Here is a 22534-nt window from a genome sequence, read left to right on the forward strand (position 1 = left end):
CAGATCATGCCCAGCTCATTTCTGAGGGGACTTGTCATGAGGTCATTCAGGGCAGGAGTTTCCTGCTTGGGTCTCTGCTTTCCCGAATCTGTGCTCCCACTTTTCCCCGGCTCAGCTTGGTCACAAAAGAAACTCAGCTGTGTAGGGCAGAGCAGGGCCTGAGACTCTTAAACCATCACCCTGAGGATTCCTGGGCACCTCAGCAAGTGCCTGCCCCTGCCCAGCCTCCAGATCCATGCAGCATCACCTTTCCATGATGCCCAGGCTGGGGGAGCTGTTCTTTAATCCCTGCAGGGCCGAGCAGCTGCAGGGCAAGGCTGGCCCAGGGGCTGGGCTGGGCTCTGGCAGCTCTGGCAGGGAAGGAGCCATAGGAGCAGCTGGGGCTGGGACAGCTCCAGCAGCAGAGCCGTGGGCAGGGAGGGAGGGAGGCAGTGCTGAGGGAAGCCCTGCTGCAGGACAGATGTGGCACCTGCAGGGCCTGCCCTGTAGGGCACACACTGCCCTGAGCAGCACAGCTCTTGTGTCCCCTCGCAGCCAGGACAGTCCTCAGCCCGGGGGCTCAGGGCCCTCAGTCCCTCCTGGGCTGGCAGAGCAGCCCCAGAGATGAAGGGCATCTCTGTGGCCATGTGCCCATTCCCTGCTGACCAGGGCCTGAGGGCCACTGTCCTGCCTTGCTGCTGCCTGGCAGGGGCTGGGCAGGGCAGGGCAGGGAAAGGCTTTTCCTCCCGGCTCTCTCTCTCTCCTTGCCTTGCCCAGGTGCTTCTGGTATTGCTGAGGGACTCTGTGCAATGGCAGTTCCAGCTGCAGGGCCAGGCCCAGCCCTTGGGCTCCTCCTGTGCAGGCTGAGCACAGCAATGGGGTGTCCCAGCTCCCTGTGCCCGGGCAGCTCTGGGCAGGGCAGCCTGGAGGCTGGCAATGAGCCCACTCTCCTGACTCTGGGAAAGGCAGGAGCCACTTTGTGTGCCAGGGATCCATCTGCTCTCAGCTGTGTCTCCTGGCTGTCCAGGGTAACATGGGAGTGAATCTCAGAAAGGTGCAAGTGCAGGGCAGCTGGAACAGGGGAGAGGGACAGAGCAGCTCCCCTCAGTCTGCACTAAGCCTCAGACAATGCTCCTGCCTCTCTGGACACTCTGTTCTCCCCAGGTGCAACAGAATCTCGCATTCTGTTATGCCCATCCCTTCACTTAAGCAGCTCCTCTGCCTTACTGGAAGATTTTTTGTCCAAGTCCAAACACCAGGACAGATCCCTGCCCTCACTGTTCCCCTGCACTGACTGGGGGTCAGGGCTGACTCCCAGGTGTCCTGCAGGCCAAGGTCCAGCTCCTCACACAACATTGGCCACCAGCAATCAGGGCTCCAGCAACAAAGGTGAAGGAAGATCTCCTAGACAGAGGCAAGGGGAGGTGTTCTGTGGCAGGAAATGTCTACGAAAAAGGACTTTGAGTTTCCTGTGAGGAATCTCCCCCCATTTGTCTCTGTTTTTTTTCTCCTTCAAAAGGTTCCAATGTCTGGAGACAGCAAATGTCCAACAGCAGCTCCATCAGCCACTTCCTCCTGCTGGCATTGGCAGACACGCGGCAGCTGCAGCTCCTGCACTTCTGCCTCTTGCTGGGCATCTCCCTGGCTGCCCTCCTGGGCAACGGCCTCATCATCAGCGCTGTAGCCTGCAGCCACCACCTGCACACACCCATGTTCTTCTTCCTGCTCAACCTGGCCCTCAGCGACCTGGGCTCCATCTGCACCACTGTCCCCAAAGCCATGCACAATTCCCTCTGGGACACCAGGGACATCTCCTACACAGGATGTGCTTCACAGGTTTTCTTCTTTCTCTTCTTTGTGTCAGTAGAGTTTTTTCTCCTGACCATCATGTGCTACGACCGCTACGTGTCCATCTGCAAACCCCTGCACTACGGGACCCTCCTGAGCAGCAGAGCTTGTGCCCACATGGCAGCAGCTGCCTGGGCCAGTGCCTTTCTCAACGCTCTCATGCATACAGCCAATACATTTTCCCTGCCCCTGTGCCATGGCAATGCCCTGGGCCAGTTCTTCTGTGAAATCCCACAGATCCTCAAACTCTCCTGCTCCAAATCCTACCTCAGGGAACTTGGGCTTCTTGCTGCTAGTGCCTGTTTAGAACTCACATGTTTTGTGTTCATTATTTTCTCTTATGTGTATATCTTCAGGGCCGTGCTGAAGATCCCCTCTGAGCAGGGACGGCACAAAGCCTTTTCCACCTGCCTCCCTCACCTGGCTGTGGTCTCCCTGTTTGTCAGCACTGGCTTTTCTGCCCACCTGAAGCCCCCCTCCATCTCCTCCCCATCCCTGGATCTGTCAGTGTCAGTTCTGTACTCAGTGGTGCCTCCAGCCCTGAACCCTCTTATCTACAGCCTGAGGAACCAGGAGCTCAAGGCTGCCCTGAGGAAAATGATGAATGGTTGATTTCTGAAGCAACCAATTTCCCATTTTCTTCTTCATAGCTTTTGGAATAGAACTTGTGACAGGCCAACAGATGTTCCCATGTCCTTTGGTAATGTTCAGTGGGTTTTTCCTCTCAAAAAACTATCCTCAATGAAACTTTTTAATCCCCCCATCAAATTCACTGTCTGCCTCTTGAATTTGACCCATATGCTCTGCAAACCAGGTTTTGGGCTATTGCGGTATTTGAAGAAAATAAAGTACCTTGTGGTGTCTGTTTTATCTGGTATCCCAGCTCTGAGACCTGCACGAAGTTAGAGGGGAGAAGGAGAAAACAGTCCCAGCAGAGCAGCATGGCCAGGGAGCAGCAGGGATTGGTCCTTTCAGAGCTGCTCGGCCCAACTCCACCCTGTCCCTCCTAGCCCTGCTGTGGCTGTAAGGCCGGAGTGCTCTGGCAGCTTGGTCACTGTCCTGCTGCATGTCCCTGCTGTGGCCACAGGCAGGGACAGGCCATGGGCACTGCTGGGACACAGCTGGGCTCCAGCACAGCAGCTCCAGCAGCAAAGGGCATCTCCTGAGGGCAGGGCAGGGAGGCTTTGCTCCCCTCCAGAGCTGCTGTCAGCAATGTGCTCCAGGAATGCCCTGGCACAGCAAAGCCCAGTGCCTGGGGCAGGGGGCGAGTGTGCAGGGGGGCTCACAGCAGTGTCCTGGCACAGCCAGAGCTCCTGGCATGGACCTGAGGCAGAAGCAGAGCAGGGCCTGGGCTGTCTTTGTTCTGGGACAGCCTGGGAAGGTGCCCCAGGGCAATTGTCCCACACCAGTCCCTGCAACCACCACTGCCAGCACTGGCCTCTCCTCACCTGCAGGAGGTTGTTTGTCCCTGCACGGAGGGACACCAAGTGACCAGGCCAGCAGACTATGTTTGCTCTGTACTGAGGAGATCTCAGCAGTGAATCGTGTGTGTGGGGGGAGATGAACCCCAGTGAGCACAAACACCATCAGCACAAACACCATCAGCAGCACCCAGCACCCAGGGGTGGCACAACTTCAGTGGCACAAACAGGGCCTTGAGGCCGCTTCACTCTGGAAGTAACGTCCTCTGGGAAAACACCTGAATTCTTTGCTGGGTTGTGGTTAGGACTGCACAGAGAGAAATATCCCATGCAGGGAGGCTCCAGGGAAAAAATGTTCAGGGCAGCCATGGACAGCACAGATAGACATTGGATACAGTGAGGGTCTGTGGGGAGAAATCAGAGCTGCCTCCCTTCTGAACCAGCCTGAGGATCTGGACAGGGCTGTGCTGTGTTCTGGGCACTGACCTGGAACTGAGGGAGGTGGAAAAGGCCTTTGGTGTCAGGGCTGTTGAGAAGGCTGTGTGGTGTCACTGTGGGACCTCTCTCAAACCTCTTGGAAAGGCCAGAGCCATCCCAGAGGGTCCTGGGCACTTGGGAAGGGCAGGCATGGAACCAGTCTGCACACAGGGCAGGGAGGGGGACTGGGAGAGTCACAGCCTGGTGAGGCTCAGCAGGGAAGGGGATGTGGCAAATCCTCCTGCAGCCATTCCAGGCACTGGCAGAACAGGGCAGGGACCGCAGAACCCACATGGGAGGGAAAAGAAGAGGATGTTGTGTGCCCAGAGTTCTGCCAGGCCTGGGACAGGGTCTGCTGTGGTCTCCTCAGAGCCAGACTGGAGAGAGCTGGGCTGAAGGAGTGGAACATGGGCTGGGTGGGAATTTGGCTGAACAATGAGGGTCAGATGTCATCCATGGTACAGAGTCCTCTTGGCAGCCACGCTTTGGTGACATCCCTCAGTGACCAGCCCTCGGCCACCACTGTGGAATATTTCTATTGTCTCTACAATGCCATGAAATGTACTTCCAATTCCTTTGTGGATGCTGCCAAATTGCAGGGAGTCTGTGACTGAACTCATCTAGTTCATGGTGACTGCAAAACGTAATTGGGCAAGGTGACCGAGTTGGTCTTGCCATCAGGTGCCAAGCAAGCCCCAAGAAGGGGCAGAGAAAATTTATGCATCAGAAGAAAGACAGTTCAAAAGGGAAAAACCCAAACCCAATGAAAAAAAGACCCCAAACTCAATTAAAAAAACAAAGCAAGATCTACCCACAGCAACACAAAAACCCCACAAACAAACCAACCACAAAAAGCAAAGGCCACAAACAGAAGAAAAGCAAATCCACCGGAAATCTCTAATCAGCAGAAAATATTTCATCACATTATGGCAGGAGAGGATTCTGTATGTGTAGGTGCTGTTTTGAAAGAAAAATGTCTTAAAATAATCCCCTACCCCCTTTGTGCCCCCCGCTTCTCTCAGTCCCCCCTCTGCATGCTCCCAGTCACTCCCACTTTCTCCCAGTTGCTTTCAGCACAATTCCAGTTGCTCACAGCCACTCCGAGTCAATCCCAGCATGATTCCAATCACCCTCAGTGTGATCCCAGTCTAACCCAGCATGGACCCACCTGCTCTCACTGTGATCCCAGCATGATCCCAGTTGTCCCTAGAATAGTCCCAGTCCCTCCCAGTTGCTCCCAGTCCCTCCCAGTTGTCCCCAGCATGGTCTTGGCTGTTCCCAGTGTGGTTCCAGTCCCCCCACTGTGGTTACAAACACTCCCACTTTATCCCAGTTGCCCCAGTAAGGCATTAATTACCTGAGAATGATCCCAGTCTTTCCCAATTACTCCCAGTTGCCTCCAGCACGATCCCAGTTTCTGTCAGTTGCCCAAAGTGTAGTCCCAGTTGCTCCCAGTATGATCCCAGGTGTGGTCTCAGTCTCCTCTGCATGGTTCCAGTTTCTTCCAGGTGATCCCAGTTGTTCCCAATGTTTCCACATTTTCCTCCCAACATGGGCCCAGTAGCTCCCAGTAACCCCCAGTCAGGATCCATTCACACCCATTGCAATCCCAGTGGCTCCAAGAATGATCCCAGTAACTCCTGCTATAATCCCAGTCACTTTCACTATGATCCCAGTTACTCCCAGTCACCCCCAGTATGACCCCAGTCACTCCCAGATCCTCCCAGTGTTATTCCAGTCATGGCCAGAGTGACTCCCAGTGTGGGCCCAGTTGCTCCCATTCACCTCCAGTCTGGTTTCAGTCATGGCCAGCACCTTTCCAGTCACTCCCAGTCTGGTTCCAGTAGGATCCCAGTCACTCTCAGGTACTCCCAGTACTCTTCCAGTCACACCCTGTATGATCCCAGTCAGTGCCAGTGTGATCCCAGTATGACCCCAGCATGGACACAGCTGCTCCCATTATCTCTCAGCATGGTTCTAGTTGCTCCCATTTACCCCCACTATGGTTTCAGTCTCTCCCGGTAAAACCCAGCTGCCCCAGCATGTTCCCAGTCACTCCCAGTTGGCTGGAGTGGCTTCCAGCCTGATCCCAGTTGCTCACAGCCATTCGCAGTCACCCTCAGTGCAGTCCCAGTTGCTGATAGTGTGATCCAGTATGATCCCATTCTCCCCCAGCGTGGGCCCAGCTGCTTCCACTGTGATCCCAGTAGGATCCCAATTGCCCCCAGCATGGTTCCAGTTGCTCCCCGTTCCCCCCAGTGTGATGCCAGTAGTATCCAGTTGTCCCTCATATAGTCCCAGTCACTCCCCAGATGATCCCAGTCCCAGCCAGCATGGTCTCACTCACTCCCAGTTGCCCCCAGTGTGGTCCCAGTTCTCCCCAGCATGGTCCCAGTTGTTCCCACTGTGGTTCCAGTCCCCCCAGTATGGTTCCAGACACTCCCAGTATATCCCAGTTGCCCCCAGCATGTCTGCAGTCATTTCCAGGCACCGCCAGTGGCCCCAGTAAGGTGTCAGTTATCCCAGTATGATCCCCCAATCATGCCCAGTATTTCCCAGTTGCCTCCAGCATGCATCCAGTCCTTCCCAGTTCCTCCAGTTTGCTTGCAGCATCATCACAGTTTCTCTCAGTTGCTCCCAGTAGCCCAAAGTGTGATCCCAGTCTTTCCCTTTCAGCCCCAGTATGATCCCAGTAAGCTCCAGTTTGATCCCAGTCACATGCCAGCCCTCCCAATGTGGTCCAGTATAATCGCAGTTGCTTCCAGTCTCTCCCAGTGTGGTCCCAGCTGCCTCCAGCGTGGTTCCAGTTGCTTCCTACATCAACCCAGTCAGTCCTAGTATGATGCCATTTCCTCCCAGCGTGCTCCCAGTTGCACCCGGTCAGGCCCAGTATGGGCGATGATGTGCAGGGTGTGTTCCCAGTCACTCTCAGATACTTCCAGTATTAGTCCAGTCTCTCCCAGTATGATGCAAATATGGCCCCAGTGTTCTCCCAGTCCCTGCCAGAATAAACCAGTTTTGTTCTACATGGTTCACATTCCTCTCGCCCTCACTTTCATTCCAGTCACTCCCAGCATGTCCCAGTGTATCTCAGCTCCCTCCAGCATCTTTCCAGTTCCTTCCAGTATGATCCCATTTGCTCCCAAGCACTCCCAGTCAACGTCAGTTTAGTGGCACTAAGTGCCAGTATGATTCCAGTCACCTCCATCATGATCCCAATTCATCCCAGTATAAGCCCAGCAGTTTCCAATCCCCCCAGCATGCACCCAGTCACTCCCAGTTCCTCCCAGTTGCTCCCAGCGTGTTCCCAGTTGCTCACAGCTGCTTCCAGTCACCCTCAGCATAATCCCAGTCACTCCCAGTATATCCCATTTTATTTTTGCCCAGTATATCCCATTATTGCCCATTTTATCCAATTGCCCATAACATGGTCTCAAGTGCTCACTGCTGGCTCCTACTCACTCCCAGTATGATGCCAGTAAGATGCCAGTATGATCCCAGCATGATCCCAGTCTCCATCAGTGATCACAATCTGCCCTGGTATGGCAGTATGATCCCAGTATGATGTCCATACAAACCCAGTATCATCCCAGTCACTCCCAGTACGATCCTATTATGATGTCAGTACAAAGCCAGTCCAGTCATAGTCACTCCCAGTCTGATCCCAGTGCAGCCCAGTCCCTGGCAATGCTGCCACTGCTGGGATGCCCCAGCCCTGTGTGCGTTCTCCCCTGGCGGATGTGCCGAGAGGAGCCCCAAGGGCTGGCAGTGCCCAGGCAGGGTCCCCAGCAAGGCCCAGTTTGGATGTGCAGCCCCCAGTTTGCCCGGTTTGCCTCTCCTTTGGCCCAGGCTGGGTTCCCCCCGCCCGCAGCGGCTGGGAGCAGCCGAGAGCCCCGCGCTGCCCATCCCGACCTGTCCCGGCTCCATCCCCGCTCCTGCCACGGGCTGCGGGAACGGGGCACCGAGGGTGTGGCTGCTGCTGGGGGAGGAGGAGGAGGGAGGGAAGGGGAGGGATGGAGTGGGAGGAGGAGGCGGGATTAGGGGGGAGGAGGGATGGAAGAGGAGAGGGAGGAAGAGGAGGGACAAAGGAGCATCAAGGAGAGGAGAAAACCACGCGGTCATTCCTTCCCTGAATTCGCAGCCCCCACCTGTGGGATCATCGCTCCCCCCATTACGCAGGTGAGCGGTGGCAGGGGGAGCTGGGCCCAGATATCCCGGGGGGTCCCTGGGTTGAGTTTTTAGGGGAATGTTTGGAGAATGAAGCAGTCCAAGGCAGAGCAGAAAAGGCCCCTTGGGGGGACATCGGGGGTGCCGGTGGCAGCTGCCGGCAGAGGCAGCCTGGAGGAGCAGAGCCCGGTGTCCCCCAGAAGCCCAAAGTGGGGAGCCCAGAGAGGGGGGAGCACCGCCATGGGCGGGAGCCTCAAGAGCCTGGAGAGGGGCAGGGGGGACTCCTTGGAGTCACTGCAGCCCAGAGCAGGGAATGAGGAGAGAAGGGAGCCTGGGAGCCCAAACAGCCCCGGCATCCCGAAATGGGGAGAGCAAAGAGGGGGGAGCTTTTGGCATTGCTGGGGCTGTCAGCAGCCTGAGCATGGCAGGCACCAAGGGGAAGGGGGACCCCCAATCCCAGCGTGACCCCAGCAGCTGGGACAGGGGGGAACCCCTGAACACCACAGGGGAGGGACCAGGGACAGGGAACTCCTGGGAGGCTTTTTCAGGGCTGAATCTTGGTGTTTGGGAGGTTTTATGCAGCCCACCTCTCCGGTGACTTGTAGAGATGGACTCGGGCAGAGGGACCTTCAAACTCAACGTGTCTTGGGGAAGAAGAAACAGGGAAGCCTTATAAATATGATTGTCTGGCAAATGATTTTGAGAATATAGAAACTGAAATAAACAGGGCCAGGAGACTTCTTCTCCTTTTTAATGCCTTTATTAAAAGTGATCAGCTCAGGATTGGGCGGCTCGGCAGGGCTGCAGTCCCCGTCGCGTCTCCCAGGGCGACTCAAAGGAGGAGGATATGCGCAGCTCTGTCCACTAGGGGCAGAGCCGGGGGATCCAGTCCTCGTGGGAGCCTTAGGGCGTGGTGTCCCCGTCAGATGTTAGTCCTTTGAGCTTCTCAGGGGGTTGGTCCCGGCGTTGGGACGACTCTCTGCTCAGGGCGAGAGGGGCTCCGCATCTCTGCAGGCTCAGCACTTGGCTCCTCATGTCCAGACACCACTTTAGTCTCTCAATTCTTATTTGGCTCGTTGTTTTTGGGGTTTTCTCGTTGCATTTTGGAGTCGAGGTCTCAAAGCATTCTGGTCTTGGAGTCACTTTGCATAACCCCCCCCACCCCCTCTCAGGTGTCTTCCCTATGTTGGAAGAGCACACTGCCTCGGGGAAGGGCCATCCACCCCACCCAGCCAGGCCTTTTACTAATACAAAAGAGGAGATAAGCCTCAACGACCCGGTATTACAATAACAAAGCACTAAGAACCCTGGCAGAGACAGATCTGGCTGCGGCCCTGTAACTCTTTCTCACAAAAAAATATTAACCGAATTTTTGTTCATAACAGAAACTATAAGCAAGATTAAGATGAAAGCAAACTTTTAGATATTTTAGTTACTGAATAACTGGAAAACAATGGTGTGGCCTAACTGAAGGTAATCCCCTTTTGATGATACAATTCCCTCTGCTTGCAGACAGGTCCAGGGGTCAGAGCAGACCACAATGGCTCAACAGAAGGGGTCCAAAGAGTAGTTTTTAGGGTTTAAATTGTAACACAGTATGGTGATGTAATGATTTTTATAGGCTGTATGTAAATGCTACAGGATTTGTATCTTGCACTAGATTGGTTAGTGAGAAATAGAATACTCAACTCAGAAGAAGATTTATTGTATTGCAACGGGAACCTCACTCTCTTACGCTCTTCCCCTCTTCCTCTCTTACCCTCTCATCCTCTCTACCCCTCTCTTCTCTCGGGCCTGCTCTGAGCTGTGGCTGGCAGCTCTAAGCAGGGCCCTGCACCCAGGCCCTTTGCAATAAACTGCAAGTTCCAGTTCCACGACCTGGCTGCAGAGATCTCTCGTCTCCATCCGAGACGACCCATCCTAGTGTCCTACCCCCCGACACTCCTACAAATGCTCTCATCCCTTGTTTTACCCAAACCAGGATTTCCCATTGCCAACCCCAGGGAGGCTGCGAGGAAGAGGAAGATGCCCCGGGACACTGAGGCAGGTGAGGAGGAAGTCAGTGCCCCTTTCCCCTCTGTGCTGCTCCATCTCCCAGCCCAGCACGGCCCCGGCTGCAGCTCAGCCCTGGGGCATCTCCTTGCCCTTGCCTGTGGCACGGAGGCAAATCCCATCCTGTCCTTGTCCTTCCTCCCCCAGAGCAGGAGCTGAGCATGGACAGCAGGGAGGACAAATGCCCGCGGCAGAACCTGGTGGAAGAGGCCGTTTTGAGCGGCTCCACGGCGCAGGAAGCCAACGGGGAGGAAAAGCCCCGGAGATGCCGCACGAGGAGGGGCTGCAAACGCAGCCGGCGGGGATCTGAGGGGGAAAGAGCCAGTCTGGGCTGGGAAGGCGGCCGGAGACAGAGCCAGAGCTCGGAGCTGGTGCTTCATGAGCAGCTCCATGATGGGGAGAAGCCTCCACAGTGTATGGAGTGTGGGAAGAGCTTCAGGTGGAACTCCGATCTGATTGTGCACCAGAGGATCCACACTGGGGAACAGCCCTACGAGTGTGGGGAGTGTGGGAAGAGCTTCAGCGTGAGCTCCACCCTGATCATGCACCAGAGGATCCACACTGGGGAGAGGCCCTACGAGTGTTCCAAGTGTGGGAAGAGGTTTCCGACCAGCTCCGTTCTCTTCCAGCACTATCAGAGTCACACGGAGGAGAGGCCCTTCCGCTGCCCCGACTGCGGGAAGGGCTTCAAGCGCAACTCCGCCCTCATCACCCACCGGCGCATCCACACTGGGGAGAGGCCCTACGAGTGTCCCCAATGTGGGAAGAGCTTCTCACACAGCTCTCACTTGACCCAACACCAATGGAGGCACCGCTAAGGGAAGCCCTGCGAGTGCCCCGAGTGCGGGCAGAGCTTCGTGCGCTGCTCCAGCTCCATCCCCCACTGGAGGAGGCACTTTGGGCACAGCCCTGGTCTCTCACATTCCCTGTGATCCATGTTGAGAACACACCTGGTTGCTTCTCCTCTTTGTTTGGCCTTAATTTTCCTCTGCTTCTCCTTCATCCTTTAAAAACACCCAAGACTGGGTTAAATGAAGTAAATTCATCGAATATATCTGACATTGCATAATTTCTCAGTTGTTTTAGAGGTAATTTAGTATTTGGGGACATATTCTGTGTGGAGTGCTGCTGTTGCTAAGAGGCAGGAATTTGATCTCACCCTTCTTGTGTTTATAAGAACTCCTCCCCTGACCCGAACCCCAACTCCACCCTTGGGATACCCTATAAAATCTCCACGGCCCTGCCCTTACCCTGTCGTTGGGGGGTAAAAAATGGATTCCTAAAGGATGAGCCGTTTTCCAACTGGATTCCAAGAGGATCAGCCCTTTCCCACTGGATTCCAAGAGGATCAGCCCTTTCCCGCTGGATTCCAAGAGGATCAGCCTTTTTCACTGAATTCCCAGAGGATTCTGACTCTGTCACTCTTTCTTTTTGTTTGTATTACTGCATTTGTATTTTTAATTTTTGCTAATAAAGTACTGATTTTTCTGCTCCCATATCTTTGCCTGAGAGGCCCTTCATTTCAAAATAAAATACTATAATAATAATAGTAATCAAAGGGAGGGGGTTTACATTTTCCATTTCAATGTAGACTCCTGTAATAGGGAGACAGCCCCAAGGCTGGGCCATGTCAAATAGTTCCTGAAAGATGTAAATTAGTTTATATATATGCATGAGTGTCTATGAATATGCAACAGGATGATGTAAATAAAACCAGATGAATTAAGGGGTATCCCCAAACATAACTGGAGGGTGTTGGTGGCCATAACAACCTTTGCTCGATGGTCCTTGTCTCCCATTACAACAGTCCGTTCCATATTCATAGCCTTGTTGCATATCCATGAAGTACTTTACATATTCCAGGAACAAAATTGGCTTAATCCTGTCTGGGGGTCCAACCCCCCTCCAAGCTCAATTTGGGGTTTCCCATCCTCCTCCCAGTTCAGTTTTGGGACCCCATACCCATCCAAGCTTAATTTGGGGATTCCATTCCCCTCCCACCTCAATTTGGGGGTCCCATTCCCTTCCCAGCTCAATTTTGGGGTCCCGACCCTCTTTTCCCCACTCTCTCCGTTCCGATCGTTCCCCCAGTCCTCTCCCCCGTGTTTGGTTTTGGGGGCTCCAGGCCCCTCCTGCTCCGTTTTGGGGTCCCGACCCCGTTTTGGATTAATTTGGGGTCCCCACCCCATCACTAGGGTCACCTTCTCCCTCCACCAAATTCCGCTCCTGGCAACTGATGAGTCATCAGCGAGGCACGCTCTGATTGGTTGGAAATTAGCCCGCGCGGTCTCTGACTATTTACCTCAGTGAGAGGCCTTGGTCTGTGGCGGGCAAGTGACGAGTCAGAGTCGGGCCGGGCGCTGATTGGCTGAGAATCGCTGAGAGGGACCAGTGCTCTGAGTTTGTGCCCAGCAAGTGGAAGGTCGTCAGTGCCGCGCGTTCTGATTGGTCGGGATCTGTTTTGGGGCGGGGACGGGAAGAACTGGGGTTTCTTGAGATTTTTTTGGGTTTAGTTAGAGTTGGTTTGGGGTTTATTTGGGGTTATATATGGACTAATTGGGGATTATCTTGGGTTTTACTTGGTTTATTTCCGTTTATTTGGGGTTATTTGGAAATATTTGGGTTTATTTGGAAGTACTTGGGTTTGTTCAGGTTTACTTGGGTTTTTTTGGAATTACTTGTGGTTCTTGGGGTTAATGTTGGTGTATATGGGTTTTTTAGGAGTACTTGAAATCATTTGAGGGATTTTGAGTTTAATTTGGGTTTTTTGTTTTTTTTTTTTTTGTTTTGTTTTGGTTTTTTTTTTTGAGTTATTTGGATTTGTTTGGGGTTATTTTGGGCATTTTCTGGTATTATTTAGGGTTTTTTGGAGGTTCTTTAGGTTTTATGTCGAGTGCTTTGGGGTTATTTAGGTTATTTGGGGTCATGTGGGGTTAAAAAATCCGAGAATGTTTCTCCTAAAAAACACGGGAATTTTCCTTAAAAATCTTGGGAGTTTTTCACCAAAAAAAATGGAATATGCCTTAAAAATCCAGGACTTTTCCCAGCCAATACCAGCGTGCCCTGCCGAAAACCATTTAATCACCACGCTTCATCTCCCAAATCAACGAATCACGGTGCGTACTGCCCCAAACCAACCAATCACTGCGTGTCTCTTCTCAGGAACACCGGCCTCCCTGTGCCCCAATCCAACCAATCACCGCACGCCTCCCCTCAGACACGCCCGCCTGTCACGCGTCTGTCACGAGCCAACCAATCAATCACCGCACGTCTCCCGTCAGCAACTCCCGCCTTCTTTTCCTCTATCCAACCAATCACCGCTCGACTGCTCGCCTCCTCCGCCCAACTTCTGTCAATCACCACGCCCTCTACAAAATCAACCAATCACCGAGCGTCTCTCCTCAGCAACTCCCGCCCCCCCCCACATCACCCCTGTGCCGCTCAGAGCCGAGCCTGACGCAGCGCCCCCTGACCCCGGGGCCGGGCATGGAGCGGGCGCCCTCTCCCCCCCCCAGCCCCGCCCTCGGGACCCCCTTATGGACCCCCGGGAGCCGCCCCGGGCTTTGGCGGGTCCTGCGGGAGGCGCTGGAGAGAGGACGGGGGGCTCCGGGAGCTGCTGAGGAGGCGCAGGGACAGGTGAGGGGTCCTGGAGGGGTCGTGAGGGGAATTTGGGGAGGGGTATTGAGGAGGTTTGGGGGGGATTTTGGGAGTGTCTGGGGGGAACTTGAGGGAGTTTTAGTCTCTCACTAACTCAGAGGTTTTTATTATGATAACTATTGGAAATTGCAAGGGAGGGGAAACAGATACAATAAGGAACAGATGTAACAGGTAGTCCATACTCTCAGCAGTAAGCGAGAGCCATTGTCTTCTTGGTGCAGCGGTCACAACCTGCAGGCAAACATCTCGCTTTGGTCAGCTTGCCTCCCCCACACACCTGCCCCGGGCTGGGGGTTTCAGTCCCAGTCCTTGGAAGGAGCAGAGGGGCCTTTTCACATGGGGGTTCCATGTCTCAGTCCTTGGTGGAGAGGCTCCTTCCATCTCAGTCTGTCTGTCCCGGTGGTTGTAAAACAGGTGAGGGTCTTCTGTGGGGAGACCACCTGAAACTCAGGAGAAGTCCAGCCAGGCTGAGAGGTGGGACAGCTTCCAAGGCTGTTGTTGCAAAAAGGGCACGGTGCCCCTTCTTCTTCTCATTGGGCTCAGTGCAGCACACAGGAAACAACACCTGTGAGAACAATGGCTTAGCACTGTGCTCTCAGGTCTTGGGGCCTTGTGGCATGTGACTTTCTCCTACAGAGACGGCAGGGGGGGTCTTCTCTTCATTGGTCCCCAATGACGATCGTGAGGCAGATGAGGGAAAATTTGGACAGACCCTCACAAGCCCCCACCCTTTGTCCCCCTCCCTTTTTCCAGATCCGTCCCATCGCCCCCCAAAACCCCTCCCCATCGCCCCCCAATAAACGGCCCCGGGCCCAACTGGGAAGCTTTACTGGGAGTACTGGGAGCAGGCACTGGGCGGGGGCAGAGCGCCAGCGGGGCTGGGGGGAACACGGGACCCCCCAAAATCAGCGGAGCGGGGACGGAGCGGGGGGTCCCGGCCGGGCCCGAGCCCACGGGGAGGGGCTGCGGCCGCCGCCGGCTCAGGAGCTCTGTGGGCAGAGAAAAGGGGGTGACACCGATCTGGGGGCCCCGGCGGGAGCGCACACGCTCCGCCCCGGCGGGGACGCCATCCCCGGCACCCGCCCTGACCTTCTTGCGCAGGGAGACGCCGAGCCCCAGCGCCAGGAAGACGAAGCTCAAGACGAAGCCCCCGATGCCCGTCAGCATCTTGCTGCGGGCGGCGTCCGGCGGCATCTCTGGGGGGTCCGCAGGGCTCAGCACCTCCAAAACCTCTCACCGACACCCCGAGCCCCTCCCAGCGCCCTCCCTGTGGCCCCCAGCCCAGCCAGGACCCCCTGAAACGTCCCCCCGATCCCTTTTTGTCCTGGCCAGGAGCCACCAAAGCCCCTCCCGTCCCTCTCAGCATCCCACAGCCCCCTCCCAGTTGCCCCCAGCGCCCCAGGACCCCCAAAGCCTCTCGCAGTCCCTTGGCAGCCCCAGCAGGACTCAGCCAGTCTGTGCCCTCCCAGTCTGTGCCCAGCACAACCGAGCTCATGGCGAGCCCCGCTTTGCCATCGCCGATCTCCTTCCAGCCCCTCGGGGCTCACTGCGATCCCTCCCAGTCACACCCAGCAGCCCCAGACTCCCTCCCAGTGCCCACCAGGACCCCCCCAAGCCCATCCCACCCTCACCAGCATTCCCCAAACCCCTTCCCAGCCCTTGCCCAGCCCCCAGCCCCTCTCCCAGTCCCAGCCCGGCTCTCTCCAGCTCCCTCCCAGTGGCTCCCAGCACAGCCCAGTGGCTCTGACAGCGCCCCCAGGGGCTCCCCCGTACCCCAGTGCCGCCTCAGGGGCTGCTCCAGGCTGACGTGCTCCACCTGGCAGCTGTAGCTGAGCCCGCGCCGTGGGGGGGGGTTTCCAGCAGCACCAGCAGCTGGTAGGTCCAGTCCCCGTTGGGGACCACGTCGGTGGCCACCACGTGCTCCGAGAGCTCCTGCTGGCCCTGGAACCACCTCACCTGGATGGCAGCAGGGTAGAAATCCATCACGGAGCAGAGCAGGCGGCCGGGGCCGGGCTGGGAGCTTGAGGGGGGCACCAGCGAGATGGACACGTTGGGGGGCACTGGGAGAGAGCGAGGAGAGGGCTGGGTTTGGCTGGAGAGGGACTGGGAATGGGCAAGGGAGGGACTGGGAGCGATTGGGGGGGCACTGAGAGAGACGGGACATGGTGGGGCACACTGGGACGGATGTAGGACGTCCGGGCTTGAACGGAGAATGAACTGGGAATTAATTTGGAATGGATTGGGAATAGGCCGAGAAGAGGAGGGAGGGACTTTGGAAGTACTGAGAGCGACTAGGATGGCACTCGGAGGGATTTTGGTGGCCCTGGAATTAACTGGGAATGAAGTGCGCGGCACTGGGAGGCCGAGTCCAGAGCGGGGCCTTCGGGATTTCAGCGCCAGGGACTCTGCATGGCAACCGATGAGTCATCAGTGAGACGCCCTTTCATTGGCTGAAAGGAGCCGGCTACACGGACAACCGGGATGGACACGCCGGGCAGGCACAGGGATGGACTGGGACGGACTGGGAGAGCCACGGGGGACACTGAGTGGGACAGGAGGCCCCGGGGTTGTTCCGAAGAAGGGCTGAGGGCTCTGGGCTGATTCTCAGAGACGTTTTGAGGCGCTCCAGGGTCATTGGCAGGGCAGGGCCCGAGGGGACACGCTCTGCCCCGCGCTCACCTCGGTGCCCCGTGAGGAACGGGGCAGCAAGCTCGTAGCCGGCCCGGCAGAACGTGTCCACCGCAGCCCGATTATCCTCCAGTATTTCCGGGATTCCGTTGCAGCACCGAGCCTGTGTCTCCCCATAGGGGGTGTCCCCCACGAACACCCCCACGTCGCTGTCGAACATCATGTACTGCTTCCGGTTGTAGATGTACCTCCTCACAAACCTCACCTTCTCCGTACCATTAATGAAGTGACACTCTCTCGTTCTCATCTCCTGGAACACCCCTGTGAGTGCAGAACACAGATCCGGGGCTGTCCCCAGCACGCCCCCAGCGCTCCGAGGGCCACCCCGGATCCCCACTCCGCACCCCCTGTGCCCCACGGCCGCCATGGGACCCTCCTGCCCGCGCTACCGCTTCCTCTTTGCCGCCCTTTCCCCATTTCCTCTTTCACATCCGCTTCCCGCCCACCTTCGGCCGCTCCCAAATCACTTTTGGGGTCCCATTTCCCCATTTTCCCACAAATCCCTCAATCTCCAGCCCCCTCAGTTCAGTTTTGGGCTCCCCCCTCGCCTTTTCCCCCCTATCCCCACCCTCTCCTACCCCTCCCTCCCCTCCCCCCACCCGTCAGCCCCTCCCGCTCTCCCTTTGGGGGTCCCCTTCTCCTCCCCCTCCATTCCGGGCTCCCCCTTCGCCCCCTTTTCCCCCTTCTCCCCCCCTGTCCCAGCCCCTCCCGCCCCCTGCTCACCCGAGAGCTCCGCGCCCGCAGCCGGGGGGGCTCCCAGCACCACCAGTGCCACCAGCAGGGCCCCAGCTGCCGCCCCTCGCCCCATGGCCGGGGCCGGGCAGGGAGCAGCAGCCCCAAAGCAGCCGCGCTGCGCTGGGAGCGCCAGTCCGGAGCAGGGTGGGCTCGGCAGCGCCGCGCGCTCTCATTGGCTGCCGCCGCTTCTGGGCAGCGATCGGCCACGGGCTCTGCCCGGCAACCGATGAGGCAATCCAACGCCCCGACCTCTCATTGGCAGCATTGCCGCCTGCCTGCGCTCCCATTGGCTGAGGCCTTTCCGGGACGCTGCAGCCCCGAGTTGGGGGTTTTTTGGCGAGGGGGAACCTTGGGGCGCTGGGCAGGTGGGAGTTCAGGTGAGCCCAGCAATGCGTGCCCAGGTGTGCGGCATCTCAGGGCAGCTAGTGGCGAGCGGTAATGCTGGCCCGATGCTAGGCACCCCCAGAGCCGCTCTGTCCCTGCCCCCCGCAGCCGCACAGGGACTGAAAATGGAACCGAGGATTCCTGCGTGGGGACAAGGACCGGGAGAGGTCCCTCAGCAAATCCAGCACGGACACAACAGACCCGGCCTGGGCACACGGAGGGAATTTATTACTAACCAAATCACAGCAGCACAAGGAGAAGGGAAAGAAATCTCCCAACACCCTCCTGCCCAACACGGATCACCCAGAACAGGGGTCACCAGGGCTCTGCCCAACGGGGGTCACTGGGGATCATGCAGCGCGGATCCTCCCATGGGGGATGGAGCTGGAGCAGCGCACGAAGCTCTTCCCACAATCGGGACACTCGCAGCTTCAGACTCTGGGCTACCACCCTGCTGTCTCAGTCCTGATCAGAATTGATAACTGTGGTCAGAAGGTGCCGTCAAAGGCCCCTGAGGCTGGCAGTGTCCTGCCTGCACCAAGGAGCAGGACCTGGAAGATCTTCTGTCCCTGGAACTGGATTGCCTAAAAGAGCAACTCACCATCTGGTGACTGTCAGAAAACAGTTCTCAAGAAGATTTCTTTCAAATATTTTCCTTCAAAAAATATCCACTGGTCAGGATTATCAACCAAATGGTTTAGAAAAAGAAACCAGAGATGAACTAATAAGTGCTCTACTCTAGCACAGGTAGCAGACCCCATACATTCAGTAACAGACACAGAGCTGATGCACTCTGGGGGAAAATGCATCACCTGCCTGATGGCAGGGCCCTTGGGGAACCTGCAGGTCTGAGGCAGAAAATGGAAAAGGATGAAATGCATTCTTTTCCAGTTCTTTAGACACCCATTTCTCACCTCAGGTTTTGACCTAAAGCAATTCAGTGTGGACTATTGGGATTTGCTCCAGCCCAATTCCTTCGTGTTGGGTCTCAGTTTTCTCTTGCACACCTTGCATGACAGAGGGCTGGTGGCTGCTGTGCTGCTGTTGGAAGGGTCGATGCACCCAGGTGTTTGTGAACGCTGCAGGCAGCAGAGATCTCCTGTCTGGGCTGGCTTTCACTGCCAGGGCCTAAAGCACTGCTTCTTTCTTCTCTGCTCTTTTGTCTCCAGGGCTTTCGGAGCCGTTTCTAAAGGACTCGACAGGGCCACTGGAGGAGAGGTCAGTGCCAACACGCCCAGCACTGCCGGCAGCTCTGCAGGGCTTTCCCCTCTGCTGGGAGCTGTGGCTGCAGCTCTGGGGGCCAGCAGAGCTTTCCTGTCCAGGCTGCTCCTCTGCAGGCAGAGCAGTGTCAGCCTGCAGAGCACAGCTGGGACAGACTTGGTCCTTCTCAAGTGCCCAAGGAATGCAAGGAGGGCAGCGGTGTCTGTCAGAGCAGGACACCCTGGCTTGGTCTTCATATCTGAAAGTGTGAATGCATCAGCTGCTGGAGACTGAGGCCCCATTAATCTTCATCCCAGAACAGGATCTTCAGACAGGAACATTATTTAGCTATTTTTCCATCCTGCCTTTCATCTTCAGAGGGAACATCAAGGCCTATTTAGGGAGAGATCCTGCTTGGGCTCAGTTTGGGGTATTAGTCCAACTTCAGCTGTTCACAGAGGGAGATGGAGAGAAATGAGAAGATGGATGTCCAGAGCAAAGCTCTCTCCTAAATCCTGCAGTTGTGTTTGGGTCTGGTGTCAGTGACAGCCTGTGACAGGGATCACCTGAGCAATGAGTGTGTGTGTCTGCTTTGTTGTGCAATCCCAAACAGAGCAGTTGGATCTGAAATCATGACCAAATCCCATAGAATTGCTAAAGGGTTCCTGGCTGTTTTACTCTGTTTTCACAGAACCAGAATTACCTCCTGCTTGCAAAATGTGTTACAGTAATATTATTACTATTATTATTATTATTATTATTATTATTATTATTATTATTATTAATAATAATAATAATAATAATAATAATAATAATAATAATAATAATAGTGTTGAGGCCATTAGAGAAGACTGTAGGTGCAGAGAATGTTGTTAGACCTTTGAGGCTGACAGCTGAGGGACCATTTCTGCAGAGCTTGCAAGGCCAAATGTCTCTGGCATATGTCCTGTAAGCAGCCCCCAGCTGGCAGAGCAATGGGCTGTGGGAATGGCCCTTGCTGAGCTCTGCTGTTCCATCCCAAGGTAGTTGGGCCCAGCCCGGCTCCGACTCACTCCGTGTTTGCTGTGGCCTCCTGCCACAGACTCCTGCAGTTAAAGGGCTGCAATGTCCCTTCAGGTGGCCATCAAGAAAATGAGTCTCAGAGGGCAGAACAGGGAACGAGCTGTGAATGAGATCCTGCTCCTGAAGGACAAGAAGAACCCCAACATTGTCAACTCTTTGGACAGGTGAGTGCTTCAGCTCTTATCCCGTGCCCGGGCCCTGCGTTAACCTTTCCTGGCATCCGGAGTCTGTAGCCTGTTTGGAAAATGCCTGACCCAGCCACATCTTCCCAAAACAACAGCCTGGCAGTTCACTCCCTCCAAGTGCTTTTGTTGCTTTGCTTTGGTTTTTCCTTCAAGTTCCTCCCCATTTGCTGTGTCTTCTAACAAGTGCTGATAAACCACAGCAGAAATTATTTCCCTTGGCTTCTTCTTCCCAGCCCTTTTCCATTGCTACAGTTGCCAGGAAGATCAGGTTCTTGTGTCTAGAAATGCCTCATTTGCCCAGTTTTAACTGGCCTTGCCTGTTTCTGAAGGGACTTTCTGAAAGGTTTTCTGGCTGCTTTTGTCCCAAGTGCTGCACAGCCTCCTCCCCTGGATAACCCTGGCAGTTGTGTTGCCTTGTTCTGCAGGGAATGGTGGAACTGATGAGTTCAGGAGCTGAACCAGCTGGGGCCAAGGGTTGTGGTTCCACATTGATCTGGGCTGTTGCTAAACTGCATTTTTCACCTGCTTGCCATCTAAGGCCTCTTCTTTCTCACAGGTGTCTCCTTCTCCTTTAGACTGTGCAGATTCCAAGGGCTGTGCAGCCTGGCAGGAATGTCTCTCCATCTGATTCTGTCCTCACTGACAATTGACCTGGAAACAAAACTCCACTCCAGGCTTTTCCATGGGGGAATTGAGCTCTGCATGCTCATCTCCATGCCATTGCTTTCCTCTTCCAGCTTCCTTGTTGATGGAGATCTCTGGCTGGTGATGGAATATATGGATGGAGGAACTTTGCAGGACGTTGTCAGACAGACACGCATGGCTGAAGGAGAGATGGCAGCTGTCAGTCGGGAGGTGAGGGATCCTGCTTGTCACTCCATGGCTGGGACACGATGGTCCTTCCAAACAGGGCGTGAGAACAGGAGTGGCTCCATGCTCAGGGCTTTCTTTCTGTGTTGTTTGTGTGAGCTGGAGAAGAAAGAGCCTCTGCAGTGAACGGCCTGCCAGCATCACTGCACTTCTGCTCTGTTCTTGTTCTCTCTCCTGCTGTTGTGGTACTCTCTGTCTGTTTTGGATTTGATTTGCTGTTCTCAGCTTTGCCTTGAACCGTTTGCCTGGAGCTTGTGTGCACTGCACTCGTGGCCTGTCACAGCAAAGCCGCTGCTGGCACAATTCTGGACTGTCCTTTCTTGTGTGATATATTCCGGCCATTGGTTTTTGCCCTGGTGTTTCTTGTTCTCTCTCAGTGTCTGCAGGGCCTGGATTTCCTCCATTCAGAGCGGGTCATCCACAGGGATCTGAAGAGCTCCAACATCCTCCTGGGCATGGATGGCTCTGTCAGGGAATCAGTAAAAGCCACTGCATGAAAGCTGAGGGTTTCTTGAAGGGTCCAGTTCCATCTTTCCTTGGCTACAGCCCTGAGGGCTTTTCCAGCTGACTTCACTACTGCACTCTCAGACTGAAAGTGGGGAATCTTGGTGCTTGGTTTCCTCATTCCAGCTGCCTTTGACAGGGTTTGTTTCTGTCCTCAGCTGATTTTGCCCTCTGCGCTCAGCTCAGCCCTGAGCAGGACCAGCGCAGCTCCATGGTGGGCACTGCTCGCTGGATGGCCCCAGAAGTTGTGACCAGATCTCCTTATGGCCCCAAGGTGGACATCTGGGCCTTTGGCACTGTGACCATCGGGATGGTGGAAGGAGAACCTCCTTACTTCAGGGAAACGGCGGCCATGGTAAGAGGCAAATTCTGCAGTGGCTGCAGAGGCCTGTGAGCACAGGGGGACCCTGCACTGGGAACAGCAGCTGGAGGTTTCTGCACATGGGAAGGGAATTCCCAGAGGACTCCAGCCCCAACACAGACGAAGATTATGCAATCTCCAGCAACAATGTGCTTTGGGATTTATGTTGTTGCAGCTCATCTGGCTGTGACGATGACCTGAAAATGTGAAGCAAGTGCATCAGGTCTAATGTTACCTTGCAAGAAAACTCCACACCAACCCCACATCCCAGCCCCAAACCGAACAAGTTTTCTGCAGGAGTTTCTAAAAGAGGTTTTGTGAGATGATTTCCCTCTGATTCTTCTCACTGGAAAACTTGTTGAAAACATAAAGATGATGGTTTAACATCCCCATAGTCTAAAGTATTTCTTTCCTAGTCCAAGCTACTTTCTCTGTGTCACCAAGCCTGAGCTTTCAGCATCACAAACCTCCTGTTTCTTGCCTGGCAGTTTCTGGGATGGGGCATCAGGAATGCATTTACTTGAGTGTCAGTGGCACTGCAGAGATGCACTTGATGTAAGAATCCTCTGAAATAACACAGGCAGACCACACTGACTCTGGAAAATGGCCTGTAAAGCTGGTGTCCACATTTGGAGAAGCAAAATGTGTTATTTCTGATGGAGGTTCCTACTAACAGAGTCAGCCAATGCAACTGGCTCTCAAGGCGAGATCATTTGGATGTTGCAGTGGCTGTGGCAGCCCCAGGGTTTGGGTTCTTTGGCTGGCATAGCAAAATGAGCTGTGAGCAGCATCTGTGGCAGGGAGGAAAGTGCCCCTGGAGCTGGGGCTGAGGCCCGGGGTGGATGTGAGCCCGTGTGGGTGTGAAGGGAGCTGGCAGAGCGCTGAGTTTGCTTTCCCTGCAGGCTCGCGCTCGGATCCGGCAGAACGGGAGCCCGCAGCTGCAG

At 55.4% G+C, this 22534-nt stretch overlaps 2 protein-coding genes and 1 pseudogene across 2 annotated transcripts; 2 read left to right on the plus strand and 1 right to left on the minus strand.

Annotated features, from left to right (window-relative positions):
• The first annotated feature begins 756 nt into the window (after positions 1–756).
• Positions 757–2439, plus strand: LOC141730016 (olfactory receptor 14A16-like). The gene has a single exon (XM_074546657.1). It carries the CDS (start codon positions 1522–1524, stop codon positions 2437–2439), a length of 918 nt encoding a protein of 305 aa, XP_074402758.1. The 5' UTR covers positions 757–1521.
• Positions 2440–14452: 12013 nt separating this feature from the next.
• LOC141730113 (class II histocompatibility antigen, B-L beta chain-like) lies at positions 14453–17173 on the minus strand (annotated as a pseudogene).
• A 2513-nt stretch (positions 17174–19686) lies between these two features.
• On the plus strand, positions 19687–21323 carry LOC141730114 (serine/threonine-protein kinase PAK 3-like). Its single transcript, XM_074546748.1, has 3 exons — positions 19687–19834; positions 20593–20710; positions 21103–21323. The coding sequence occupies exons 1-3, from the start codon at positions 19713–19715 to the stop codon at positions 21220–21222; spliced, it is 360 nt and encodes a 119-aa protein (XP_074402849.1). The 5' UTR covers positions 19687–19712; the 3' UTR covers positions 21223–21323.
• Positions 21324–22534: the final 1211 nt, after the last annotated feature.

This window comes from Zonotrichia albicollis, chromosome 9 (assembly GCF_047830755.1).
Source record: "Zonotrichia albicollis isolate bZonAlb1 chromosome 9, bZonAlb1.hap1, whole genome shotgun sequence".
Taxonomy (NCBI): domain Eukaryota; kingdom Metazoa; phylum Chordata; class Aves; order Passeriformes; family Passerellidae; genus Zonotrichia; species Zonotrichia albicollis.

What these genes read in the sequence shown, in the direction of transcription:
- LOC141730016 (XM_074546657.1), top strand. Translation starts at nt 1,522, where the DNA reads ATGTCCAACAGCAGCTCCATCAGCCACTTCCTCCTGCTGGCATTGGCA.
- LOC141730114 (XM_074546748.1), top strand. Translation starts at nt 19,713, where the DNA reads ATGTCCCTTCAGGTGGCCATCAAGAAAATGAGTCTCAGAGGGCAGAAC. An exon ending in ATTGTCAACTCTTTGGACAG is followed by an intron (nt 19,835 to 20,592) that starts GTGAGTGCTTCA and finishes TTCCTCTTCCAG; the next exon opens with CTTCCTTGTTGATGGAGATC. An exon ending in TGGCAGCTGTCAGTCGGGAG is followed by an intron (nt 20,711 to 21,102) that starts GTGAGGGATCCT and finishes GTTCTCTCTCAG; the next exon opens with TGTCTGCAGGGCCTGGATTT.